We start from the raw sequence: 12,031 nt of genomic DNA on the forward strand, positions 1-12,031 counted from the left end.
CAAGATTATTTCAAATAAAATTTTTATCAACTACAAAGTTTCATATATTCTGAAGATCTACAATTTTTATTTTGATCATTTGTTCATCTGACATAATGGTAGTAACATTGTTCACAAAATTATATATATCTCTCTTCTAGTTTCACGAAACTATACGAGAGATAGGTAGATTTTGTGAACAACATTACTATCGCTTTGTCAAGTGAAGAAAGCACCAAAATAAAAGTTGTAGATCTTAAGAAATTATATATTTTTGTAGTTGAAAATGTTTCCATTTAAATTAATTTACTGCTTCAAAATGTGCTTTGAACTTGCCATTTGTCGTGTGGTAAATTAAGCTTCTTTGCCGAGTGCAAAAATAAAACACTCGGCAAAAATAAAATACTCGGCAAAAATGATCCATTTTGACCATCCACTACCAATGGGCAGCTCGTCCGCTGGTCAGGATGTTTGGACATCCGAAACGTCTGCATGTAAATTCATACGTCCGAAAAAAAACTTCACTTTTGAACTTCGGCGGACTGTCCGCTCCCACGAGTCGGACTGTCCGCCGATGGGACTTACATGCTTGTAATCTGTCTTTGTTCCTTTCAGTGATTCACTGGAAGTTTTCCATTGCCAGTCATACTGAATGTTTCAAAAGTATTGGAGTGTAATGTTCTTTCTTTTGGCTCATGACTGTGGGAGATTTATTCTTTTCTGTTTGGCATGGTGGAACAGTGTTATTTCTTATCAGTGATTTACTAGAAATTCTCCACTACCAATCGTACTGAATATTTCTAACGGTATAGGAGCGTGCACTGTTCTTTATTTTGGCTCATACTGGGAGATTAATTCTTGCCTGATGACCTTCCACGCCCTAGCGCCGGAGAGCAAGCAGAAGGCGGTCTACAGGAAGTACTCCAACCCCAAGCTCAGCGCCGTCTCGCTCTACTCGCCTGCCAAGAAGCTACTGTCAATTCTCTCTCTCTCAAAAAAAAAGAAGCTACGGTCAATCTGAGGCGGCTTCTTCTGCTTATTTTCTTTTGAGTTAAATACACCAGCGGCCCTCGAACTTGTCTCCAGGTGCCACTTAGGTCCACGAACTCGCAAAATCGAAATCTAGCACCCTGAACTTGTTAAGTTGTGCCACTTAGGTCCATACCCTTTCAAGGGGCATGAATATATACAAAAATGCCCTTAAGTTTTATCATCTTCCCTTCCATGCGCCCTCCGCCGCTTCCTCCCCTGCGCCCTCCGCCGCGCTCTCCCCCTCCTAGCTCCCTCCGCCGCCCCTACCCCTCCCTGCTCCCTCTGCCGCCCCCTCCCACTCACTGCTCCGGTGGCTCCGCCACCGAGCGCGTGTGCCGGCCCCGCCGACTCAGCTCCTCTGCTCGATGCCGCGATGCGCCAAGGACGGGGCGGATCCAGGCCACGCTCTCGTTCCTCTCCACCGCGGCCTCCATCGCGCAGCTCCGCCGGGCGGGCGGCGCCGAGCTCCCGGGAAACCTGCTTTTCGTGGAGGCCGGGCTGCAGGCGGCCCGCGCCGCGGCGGGCGGCGCCAAGGTGAGCTGCGTGGTCGGGGACGCGTTCGTGTGGCCCGCGGCGGAGGTCCCACCGCCCTCCTCGCTCCTCGCTCCTCCCTCCTCTGTGCCGGCGCACCCCTCCTCACGGTGGAGGCCATGGCATGGCGGAGGTGGCGGCGGCGCGCCGCCCCCTCCTTCCTCCCTCCTCCTCCTCCTCCTTCCTCCCTCCGCCGCACCGAGCTCGTATCATCTCCCTCCTCGCACACGCTACTCCACAACACGCACGCGGCCGCGGCCGCGAGCCCCGCAGGAGCTTCGGCCCGCCTCGCCGCCCCTCCCTCCTCCGATGCGGCTTCCTCCGAGCAAGCCCCTCCCTCCTCCGGCGCGGCTTCCTTCGAGCAGCGACGACAAGCGGCGGCGGAACCCTGAGCCCACTCCCTCGCCGGCGCCCCTCCCTCCCTCCTCCCTCCTACTCCTTGCCGGAGCTCGAGCGGATCTGGGCATCCCCCCGCCTCCTCGCCGGAGCACGCGCGGACCGCCATGCCCGCCACACCTGTCCGCTCGCCGCGCCTGCCGCGGCCACCTCACCCGCCAGGCCCGCCGCCACCTCACCCGCCATGCCCGCCGCGTTCGCTATGCGCGTCGTGGCCGCCACGCCCGCCATGCCCGCCGCGCTCCGCGGCGGCCGTGCCGGCCCGCTCGTCGTGCCCCGGCACCCGCAACGGCGGCGGCCTCGCCCGCCATGCCCGCTGCGGTTGCCGCGCTCGCTGCGCGCGCCACGGCCGCCCCCCGCGCGGAGGACAGGGGCTGCGGGACCGGCTCTGTGCCGGGGAGCTTGAGACCGGGGTCACGACCGGCGGCGGAGGTGGTGGCTGCGGCAGAGAGGCGTGGTCCCCTGGGCGCCGCAGGTGGCCGTGCTGCGCCACGCGTCCGTGGGCGCCTTCGTGATGCACGCCGGGTGGGCTTCGGTGCTGGAGGGCGTGGCCAGCGGCGAGCTCCAAGGCGGCGGCGCACTGACGGAGGAAGCAGGGGAGGCGTGGGGGAGAGAAAGAGATAGAATGGGAGGGGGAGGGGGTGAATGTAGAAGATAGCAACTTTGGAGGAGTTTTTTGCATATATTCATGCCACGTGGCGCCATATCAAGGGGTATGGACCTAAATGGCACAACTTAACAAGTTCAGTGTGCTAGATTTCGATTTTGCGAGTTCGTGGACCTAAGTGGCACCTGGAGACAAGTTCGAGGGCCGCTGGTGTATTTAACTCTTTTCTTTTCTCTCTCGGGAGATGCTATTACTGCTGTTGTGTATCATCGTTCTGATGATACCATTTTGTTTCGGTCCTATTTTATGCTCTTTGGTCTGATCAGTAGTTCAGTACACTTAAGACTTAAAAATCGTCGGCAAATGTTAAACCGTTATCCAATGGTTCGGTTAATGGTTGTGTGGTGTGTGGTTTATGCTTGTGTTTAAATTGTGATGTTTGTCGAAGGCTTAGGGTGTGTTTGGTTGGGCTGTGGCTGTAGGGAAAAACTGTTGTAGCCTTTGGGCTGTGAAAAAACTGCTGTGAGAAAGCCGAAAATCATTTGGTTGAACGACTGTAGTTTTTTGGAAAAGCTCATGCTCACGGGTCTGACATGTCATCTGACCCCACATGTCAATCTCTCCTCTCTCTTCTCCTATCTCTCTCTCGTGCCCCACTCCTCATGCGCGCCGGCGGTGGCCGGAGCTCGCGCTCCCGCCTGCCCCCCTTGTCCTCTTGCGCGCCGGCGACGGTGGAGCTAGCGTTCCCGCTCGCGGCCCCCTCTCCTCCGTGTTGGCGACATGAACACGTCGTCTCTGGAGACCCGCTCCATGATCCTCTTTCTGTGGATAACGGCGGCTAGTTAGGGTAGTTGGTTAGGCGCACGTTGTGCTTGTGTACATGTATATAAACTCAAGAGGACATCAATACAATTGCAGTTTACACTCCAATCTCCTTCATGGTATCAGACGGGGAATCCGACGAGTTCGTCAACCCCTTCTCCTCGCCTTCCTCGCCTCCTTCCGCTGCCATGGACATCAGCTCCACCTCTGCCCTTGCCTCCGGTTCCTCTAGCTCCTCCACTGCGTAATCTCCTGATGCCCTGCGCGACATCCTTTGCCGGGCTTAGATGGGACCGCCTCCTCCCTCCACCTCCACCGTCTCCCTCGCCCAGATCCAGTCCGTGAACATCCGAGCTCATGTTCACATCGTCCTTGATCTGGAAAACACCTCCTACTCCCAATGGCGGCGCCTCTTCGACACGGCTTTCGGCAAGTTCGGTCTCCAGGACCATGTCAGCGCCACTGCCACCCCTCACTTCTCCGATCCTGAATGGGCCATGATCGATGAGTGCATCGTGAATTGGCTCTACACGACCATCTCCACCGATCTCCTGGACATCGTCATGGAGAAGGACGACACCGCGCTCGCCGTCTGGACGGCCATCGAGGAACTCTTCCACGACAACCGCCTCACGCCCGCCGTCCACCTCGAGTCGGAGTTCCGCTCCCTCATGCAAGGCGATCTTTTCGTGACTGAGTACTGCTCTCAACTGAAACTGCTCGCCAGAAAACTCGCCGACGTTGGTCATCCCGTTCGTGAGGACAATCAAGTGGTGAACATGCTGCGCGGCCTCAACCCTAAGCTTCGTCACATGATCTCCTCCATCAACGGGCAAGATCCTCTTCCCTCCTTCCGCAAGGTGCGCTCCCAGCTTCTCCTTGAGGAGAAGAGCCTCCAGCACTAGGAGAAGCAACTCGGGCCTGGCGCTCAGGCATTCTACGCCGGGAGCCCCTCATCGTCCACCTCCTCTCCGAGCGCGCCTGGAGGTGCCACCACCAACAAGAAGAAGAAGCGCGGGAAGTCCACCTCCAACGTCGGCTCCTCCTCCAACCCCGCCGCCTCCAGTACCACGGGCGGTTCCGGCGGCGCCGGCGCACCTTCCGCTCGTCCTCCAGCTCCGTCCGTGGCACAATGGCAGGCCGGGTTTAACCCGTGGACCGGCATGGTGCAGGCTTGGCTCATGCCGTTCCGCGTTCCGGCCACTGGTGTTCTTGGGCCCCGGCCTGGTCAGCCGCAACAACAGGCGTTTGCGGCCCAACTGCCTTCATCGACGGGTGCATCCACCGTGGCTCCAACGATGTCGCAGCCCTGGGATCACAGTGCTCTGCTCGCGGCACTGAACAACATCGCCTCCAACCCTGCTGCAAGCACCTCTGAATGGTACTTCGACACTGGTGCGTCCTCTCACTGCTACCACACCCAACAAACTCTCTCCTCGCACCACACAATGCATCTTCTTTGGGTACTCGCCGGATCACCGTGGCTACCGCTGTTATGATCCTGCGACACGTCGGGTGCTCACCTCGCGTCACGTGGTGTTTGATGAGCTCTCCTTCCCATACCGTTCTGCTGCTCCGACGACGACACGCGCGACACCAACCGGCTCGCCTGATCCTGCTATCGTCGTGGCTGCTAACCCTCTGCAGGTTCATCGTGTTGTCGACTGTTCGTCGCCACGGCCACCGCGAGTGTGCGCTCTGGCCGTGTCCCCATCGCGCTCGCCGATGTAGATCTCGCCCACAACGTCTACCACACCTACGCTCGCTCAGTCAGCCTCGTCTCCGGCACCGGCACCTGTACCGTCGATGCCGAGTCATTCATCTACACCGACTGCATCGCGTGTGCGGACCTCGACAGCATCACCATCGGCATGACCCATGGCAACCTCTACGCCGACTCGTGCACCCGAGTCGCTGTCATCTCCAGCATGGCGCACTGCCCCGGCGTTCGACTGTACACCGACGGCATCGACCACTGATGCAGCTCGACCATGGCATCCCATGGTGACATGCGGGCGCGCCGGCATCGTCAAGCCCAACCCGCGCTACGCGTGCACTACCATGACGACCACCATCTCCCCGATCCCGGCGTCTGCATGCGCGGCTCTGCGTGACCCCAACTGGAAGGCAGCCATGGAAGCCGAATATGGTGCTCTCCTCGCCAACAGTACGTGGGAACTCGTACCACGTCCACCGGGCGCCAACATAGTCACCGGCAAGTGGGTGTTCTGCGTCAAATACAAGCCCGATGGCTCTCTTGATCGCTACAATGTCAGATGGGTCGTCCGTGGGTTCTCTCAACATCCCGGAGTGGATTTCGGAGAGACCTTCTCACCGGTGGTCAAACCAGCCACGATCCGCACAGTCTTGACACTCGTTGCGTCTCGTGGCTAGCAAGCTCGACAACTCGACGTCTCCAATGCCTTTCTGCACGGGAACCTCTCCGAGCGGGTGTACTGTCAGCAGTCGGTTGGCTTCGTCGATCCACGACGACCACACGACGTGTGTCTCTTGTCCAAGAGCCTCTACGGGCTGAAGCAGGCACCGCGTGCCTGGTATGAGCGCTTCACTGGGTTCATCGCCACGATTGGCTTCACACCAACACGTCCCTCTTTGTTCTTCATCGAGGCACGGCCATGGCCATTCTTCTTCTGTACGTTGACGATATGATCATCACGGCCTCCACTACGGCTCTTCTTCGGCAAGTCATCAACGAGCTCCAAGCGGAATTTGCAGTAAAAGACATGGGTGACCTCCACTTCTTTCTGGGTGTTGAGGTCACTCGGTCTGCCGGTGGGTTTCACTTGTCTTAGACTCATTATGCCGAAGAGCTACTTGATCGTGCCGGCATGTCCAACTGCCGCCCGATCTCTACGCCGATCGATGTCAATTCGAAGCTGCCTGCAGCTAGTGGAGAACCAGTGTCTGATCCTTCGGAGTATAGGAGGATTGTCGGAGCACTCCAATGGATGACCCTCACGCGTCCAGATATTGCACACGCCGTGCAGCAAATCTGCCTGCACATGCACGATCCGCATGAAGGTCATCTCGCTCTCATCAAGCGCGTTCTCCGCTACCTCCAAGGTACCACTGATCACGGGCCGCATCTTCCGGCGTCAAGATCACTGGACATCGTCGCTTACTCTGACGCCGATTGGGCTGGGTGCCCGGATACGCGCCGATCTACATCAGGCTACTGCGTCTACCTTGGTGATGCTCTGGTGTCGTGGTCCTCCAAGCGCCAGCCTACGGTTTCATGTTCCAGCGCCGAGGCGGAGTACAGGGCGATTGCTAACGCCGTGTCTGAGTGCTGCTGGCTTCGCCAACTCTTGGGTGAGCTATCGGTTCCGGTTGACAAGGCGACACTTGTGTACTGCGATAACATCTTCTCAGTTTACATGGCGTCGAATCCAGTCCACCATCGACGGACAAAGCATATCGAGCTCGACATACATTTTGTTCGTGAGAAGGTGGCCGTCGGCGACGTGCGAGTTCTACATGTTCCTACAGGCCAGCAGTTTGCAGATATTATGACCAAGGGACTACCCTCTTCAGTGTTCCAGGAGTTTCGCTCCAGTCTTGGCATCTCACTGACCGATGCTACGACTGCTGGGGGTGTTGGCGATGTGAACTCGTCGTCCCTGGAGACCCGCTCCATGATCCTCTTTCTGTGGATCACGGCGGCTAGTTAGGGTAGTTGGTTAGGCGCACGTTGTGCTTGTGTACATGTATATAAACTCAAGAGGAGATCAATACAATTGCAGTTGACACTCCAATCTCCTTCACTCCGCCCATGGCCGTCGGGGCAGATCTCGCGCGCCGGAATCACGAGGCGGCAGTGGCTCAAGCAGGGGCTCGCGGTGTGACGGCGGCTCGGGATGGCGGAGTTCGTGCTCGCCACATGGCGGAGCTCTCCCTCGGGGCCAAGCAGTGGGGAAGCGCGCGGTAGAGCTCTGCGCCAGGGTAAAGGCGCCGCCGACCTGACCCTGCGCTCGTAGCGAGGGAGCCGCCGGCCAAGGGCTCAGCCGGCCACCGTCGGGCACGCGCGCGCCTGGGAGGTGGCGTCGGAGGGTGCAGCCGCCGGCGGCAAGGGGTGCAGCCGGACCTGCAGGAAGGAGCCACGGAGAGGGCCGGGAGAAAAGAAAAATCGAACCGGTACCTACTAAATGATGGCATGGCGGGTAAATTTTGGCAAGTTTTGCTCCCACAGCCGGTGAAAGCAGGGTCGGAGGGGCTGTGCGATTTCTATACCAGGGAAAGCTGCTTTCAGTAGAAGTCGGACGACCAGACTAATTCATTTGGTTATCTTTTTGGCTTTCATCTACAGCCACAACCAAAATAAGTTGAACCAAACAAACCTGTGTTAGTGGAGTCATGTTTTGTGATGTGATGTGATGTGAAAGCACTTTGTCTAGTATCATGTATTGGAAATATCATATTTGCAAATTTCATTTCTACTAAATAAAATTGTGTTGGACTAGGAGAAAATCGAAGGCAGACACACAAAATACCTTTTACGTGTTCGGCCCCTCTTCTCTCTCCAAACGGCTAAAAAATTCGGAGCAGCCAATCCCGGCCGTCCATCGCAGATTCGAGCGCCATCGCGGGGCCGATTTCCATAAATAAAAATTCGACCGTTGGGGAGAAATCCCCCCGCCGCCCAAACCCAGCACCTACAAAGCTACGGTGCCTCCTGCTTCCTTCTATGCCACACCTCGTTTTCGACGAACCCTCAAGAACGTGAGATCAGAGAGGAGACGAGTGAGGAGAGAAGGATTCGAAGGGGGAGGAGGAGGCGGCGCACGGCGGTTGCTGGATTGCTCCTCGAGGACGACGGCCATGGCGTCCAAGAGGCAGGTGGGGGTGGGGCGGGGAGCCCCTGTTCCCGCTCAGGAACAGAAGATCGGTGAGTTTCCCGGCGACGCAATTCCTCGGCGGGTTCCGCCGTCTTGATTGGTTGATTCTTTTGCTGGGTGGTTCGGGGATTCAACAATCATGGTTGGGGGATAGGGGTAGCAGGAGCAGAGGATGGGGTCTTGGAGGCTGCGGCACTTGTACGTTTCTTGAATCAGTCTGGGTTCGATTGGCGCATGGCGATAACCGTCTGTTCTTTCTTTCTTTCCGTAGCATAGAGATGAGTGGATGTTCTTGGGTGATTATGCATTTATGCTGTCACTTCGCTGCTCTGTTATCTAGTTCTTTGTGTATCGTTCTGTTTGGGGATCCTGTTCTTTGTGTACCTGACGGATTGAACTCCTTGATCCGCAACTAGAAAGTCCGGATTTGGTTTTTCGCTGTACGGTTTCTTAAATTGTTCGGGTGGATTGTTCTGTAATTGTCATGACCAATATTCTTTATTAGCTACCGCGATGGGTCGTCGATTTGATTACACGTTGTGTTGTTCTCGCCTGCAGGTTTCCCTGTTAGTCTGCAGCATCGCTGCTTTGCTTCTGTCAGGATTCTTGTCCTGTTTGCGCAATAAAGATTTCTTCTTTTCAACTGCTTGGTTCATATGCACGTCTATACCAAATTTCCCTTTGTGATTTCTATTATCGTTGGGCTTGCCTATTTCATCTTAATTAGTACTGTAATGGAGGATTTTGTAAGGTGATCTTGATCTGAACATGCATAGTGGGTGCGGATCTTAGCTGTAAAGCCTATCCATAATTCTGCCGTGATGGTGAATAGCTTTAAATAGGAAAAGGGAAGGTTTTCTTTTTTTGCTAGATTTTATATACTTTTCCTTCAGATTGTCACTTCATCGCACTATAACAATGGTGTAGTGTTGCGTTGCTTTGTCCCCCGTATACGTTTGGTGCTATGATCCTCTCTGCTAATTCACTTCTTGTTTGATCAGATGCGGCCAGGCTCGTCAGGAGGTCAGTGGCGACGGTTCCCCAACAAGCTGTGGCAAGAAACCGTAGGGTGCTTGCCGACGTCGGCAACTTTATCAATGGCCAACCTGCTCTTGCAAACCACCAGAAGCAAGTCCTTGTACCAGTTAAGAACTGTAGGAAAGCAATCCCTCAGGTAGCAGCAAGAAGCCGGGGAGTGCTTGCTGATGTGGGCAATCATATCAACGGATGTCGGGCTCCTGCAAATCGTCAGAAGTCACTGGTTGCTGCATCTGACAGGAATGGAAAAGCAGTTAAGCTGAAGGAGCAGAGGAAACTGAAGCCCGAAGTCATTGTGATAAGTTCAGACTCCGAGAGGGAGAAGAAAACCGAAGTCTCAGGAGGCCAGCGAATTGCAAGGAGGGTACCAACCCTTACTGGTATCCTGACAACTTGCAGCAGGGTATGAACTAGGAACACAAGCTGAATTCTAAGCTTAAGATTTTCTTTCTTTATTTCTTTTCCAACACGAATATCTGAGTAACTTTTTATCTGAGCACAGGTTTCTGATAGGGTAATTTCCAGCTCGAAGAATGCACAGACATTTGACATTGATGCCCCTGATGCTACCAATGAGCTTGCTGTGGTTGAATATGTTGAGGACATCTACAGATTCTACAAGAGTACTGAGGTGATCCGCTTTCTGGCTTATAAGAAAACTGAAGCAACAATGATTTTCTTGCTTCATTGCTGGGTCATTGATATGACCACTTCTGATCATTGTTCTTTTGCTGCATTGTTGCTTCTTCAGGGGACTTGCCTGCCCCTCAGCACCTACATGAGCTCGCAGGACGAGATCAATGAAAGAATGAGAGCTATCCTTGTTGATTGGATCATTGAAGTACAACACAGGCTTAAACTAATGCCAGAGACACTTTACCTGACTGTGTACGTCATCGATCAGTACTTATCCATGGAGAATGTACCAAGAAAGGAGCTACAGCTTGTCGGCATAAGTGCCATGCTGATAGCGTGCAAGTATGAGGAAATATGGGCTCCAATGGTAGGGTTCTTAACATTGATATTGTCTATTTGTGCTTCCAAACATACGAGTTCCATTCTTTGTATAACTTACACAATGCAACAATGTATACAGGTTAAGGATTTATTGTGCCTATGCGACAATGCCTTCAGCAGAGAGCAGGTTCTGACCAAGGAGAAGGCAATCCTGAACAAGCTCCACTGGAACTTGACAGTTCCAACAATGTACATGTTCATTGTCCGGTATCTGAAAGCTGCTAGGGGTGACAAAAAGGTACAATTATCCATTCTTAGTAATTTTTTTAGCACCACATTTATTTACTAATTGATATGTAATTAGCAATTTCTTTTTCTATGTCCGGTGCAGCTTGAAAACATGGCATTCTTCTACTCCGAGCTTGCATTGGTTCAGTACACGATGCTGATTTACCCTCCATCTGTGACCGCAGCTGCTGTTGTCTATGCTGCTAGAAATACTCTTGAAATGAAGCCACTGTGGACTGATATTCTGGAGTATCACACTGGCTTAACTGAGCCACAATTACTGTATGTCCTCCTCATGACTTGAATTTGCCATTGAAATCTGATTCTTGTTTGAATCATAATATTAGTAAGTTCGAGTAGATTGCGTTTCAGTTGAAGTCTGAAATTTGATTAACATGCTATTCTGACATAAACTTAAGTTCGAGTAGATTGCGTTTCAGTTGAAGTCTGAAATTTGATTAACATGATATTCTGACATAAACTTAGTAAGTAATGAATTCACACTGTACAAAATAAGCCTGTTAAGTTCATTGTTCAGTTTTGCACGCTAATTTGATCATAAACTTGGCATCAAAATTTGATCATAATCTGATCATCTGAAGCATAGATTAGTAAGTTGAGTTGATCGGGGGCAGCCTCAGAAGTTTGAAGTTTGAACTATGATTATGACATGCTAACCAAATGTCCAAATTCATTGCTCTTTACTGTAACCAAGTTCACGCTAAAAGATTATGGTGATCATTAGAATAAGAGCATCTGTTACAGTAACCAGCAGCCCCACTCACCAGCTTGCAATCTGTTTGTATTCCTTTCAGTGATTCACTAGAAGTTCTCCATTGCCAGTCATACTGAATGTTTCTAAAAGTATTGGAGCGTAATGTTCTTTCTTTTGGCTCATGACTGAATTAATTATTTTCTGTTTGGGATGGTGGAACAGTGTTGTTTCCTTTCAGTCATACTGAATATTTCTAACGGTATAGGAGTGTGCACAGTTCTTTATTTTGGCTCATGACTGGGAGGTTAATTCTTGTATGTTTGGGATGATGGAAACACCGCAGAGACTGCGCGAGGCGCCTGATGTGCTTCCACGCCCTAGCGCCGGAGAGCAAGCAGAAGGCGGTCTACACGAAGTACTCCAACCCCAAGCGCGGCGCCGTCTCGCTCTACTCGCCTGCCAAGAAGCTACTGTCAGTCTGAGCCGAGGCTCCCTGCTGCGGCGGCTGCTAGTACTGGAGATGCTAGTACTGCTGTTGCATATCATCATTCTGATGATACCATTTTGTTTCAGTCCTATTTTCTGCTCTTTGCTTTGATCAGTATACTTGAAAGTTCAAAATCATCAGCAAATGTTAAACCATTATCGAATGGTTCGGTTAATTGTTATGTGTGGTTTGTTGTTTATGCTTTTGTTGAAATTGTGATGTTTGGTGGTAGTGGAATCATGTCTGTGATGTGATGTGAAGCACTTTCAGTCAAGCAGAGAGCGTATGCAAATCATCATCACAAGATATGAAGACCAGAATAT

General features: G+C 52.8%; 1 protein-coding gene across 1 annotated transcript; it reads left to right on the forward strand.

The window, feature by feature from the left end:
* The first annotated feature begins 8,045 nt into the window (after nucleotides 1–8,045).
* LOC120676251 (cyclin-B1-3-like) lies at nucleotides 8,046–11,913 on the forward strand. Its single transcript, XM_039957484.1, has 7 exons — nucleotides 8,046–8,273; nucleotides 9,225–9,664; nucleotides 9,764–9,892; nucleotides 10,013–10,264; nucleotides 10,358–10,516; nucleotides 10,610–10,788; nucleotides 11,565–11,913. The coding sequence occupies exons 1-7, from the start codon at nucleotides 8,207–8,209 to the stop codon at nucleotides 11,701–11,703; spliced, it is 1,365 nt and encodes a 454-aa protein (XP_039813418.1). The 5' UTR covers nucleotides 8,046–8,206; the 3' UTR covers nucleotides 11,704–11,913.
* Nucleotides 11,914–12,031: the final 118 nt, after the last annotated feature.

This window comes from Panicum virgatum, chromosome 5N (genome assembly GCF_016808335.1).
Source record: "Panicum virgatum strain AP13 chromosome 5N, P.virgatum_v5, whole genome shotgun sequence".
NCBI classification, from domain to species: domain Eukaryota; kingdom Viridiplantae; phylum Streptophyta; class Magnoliopsida; order Poales; family Poaceae; genus Panicum; species Panicum virgatum.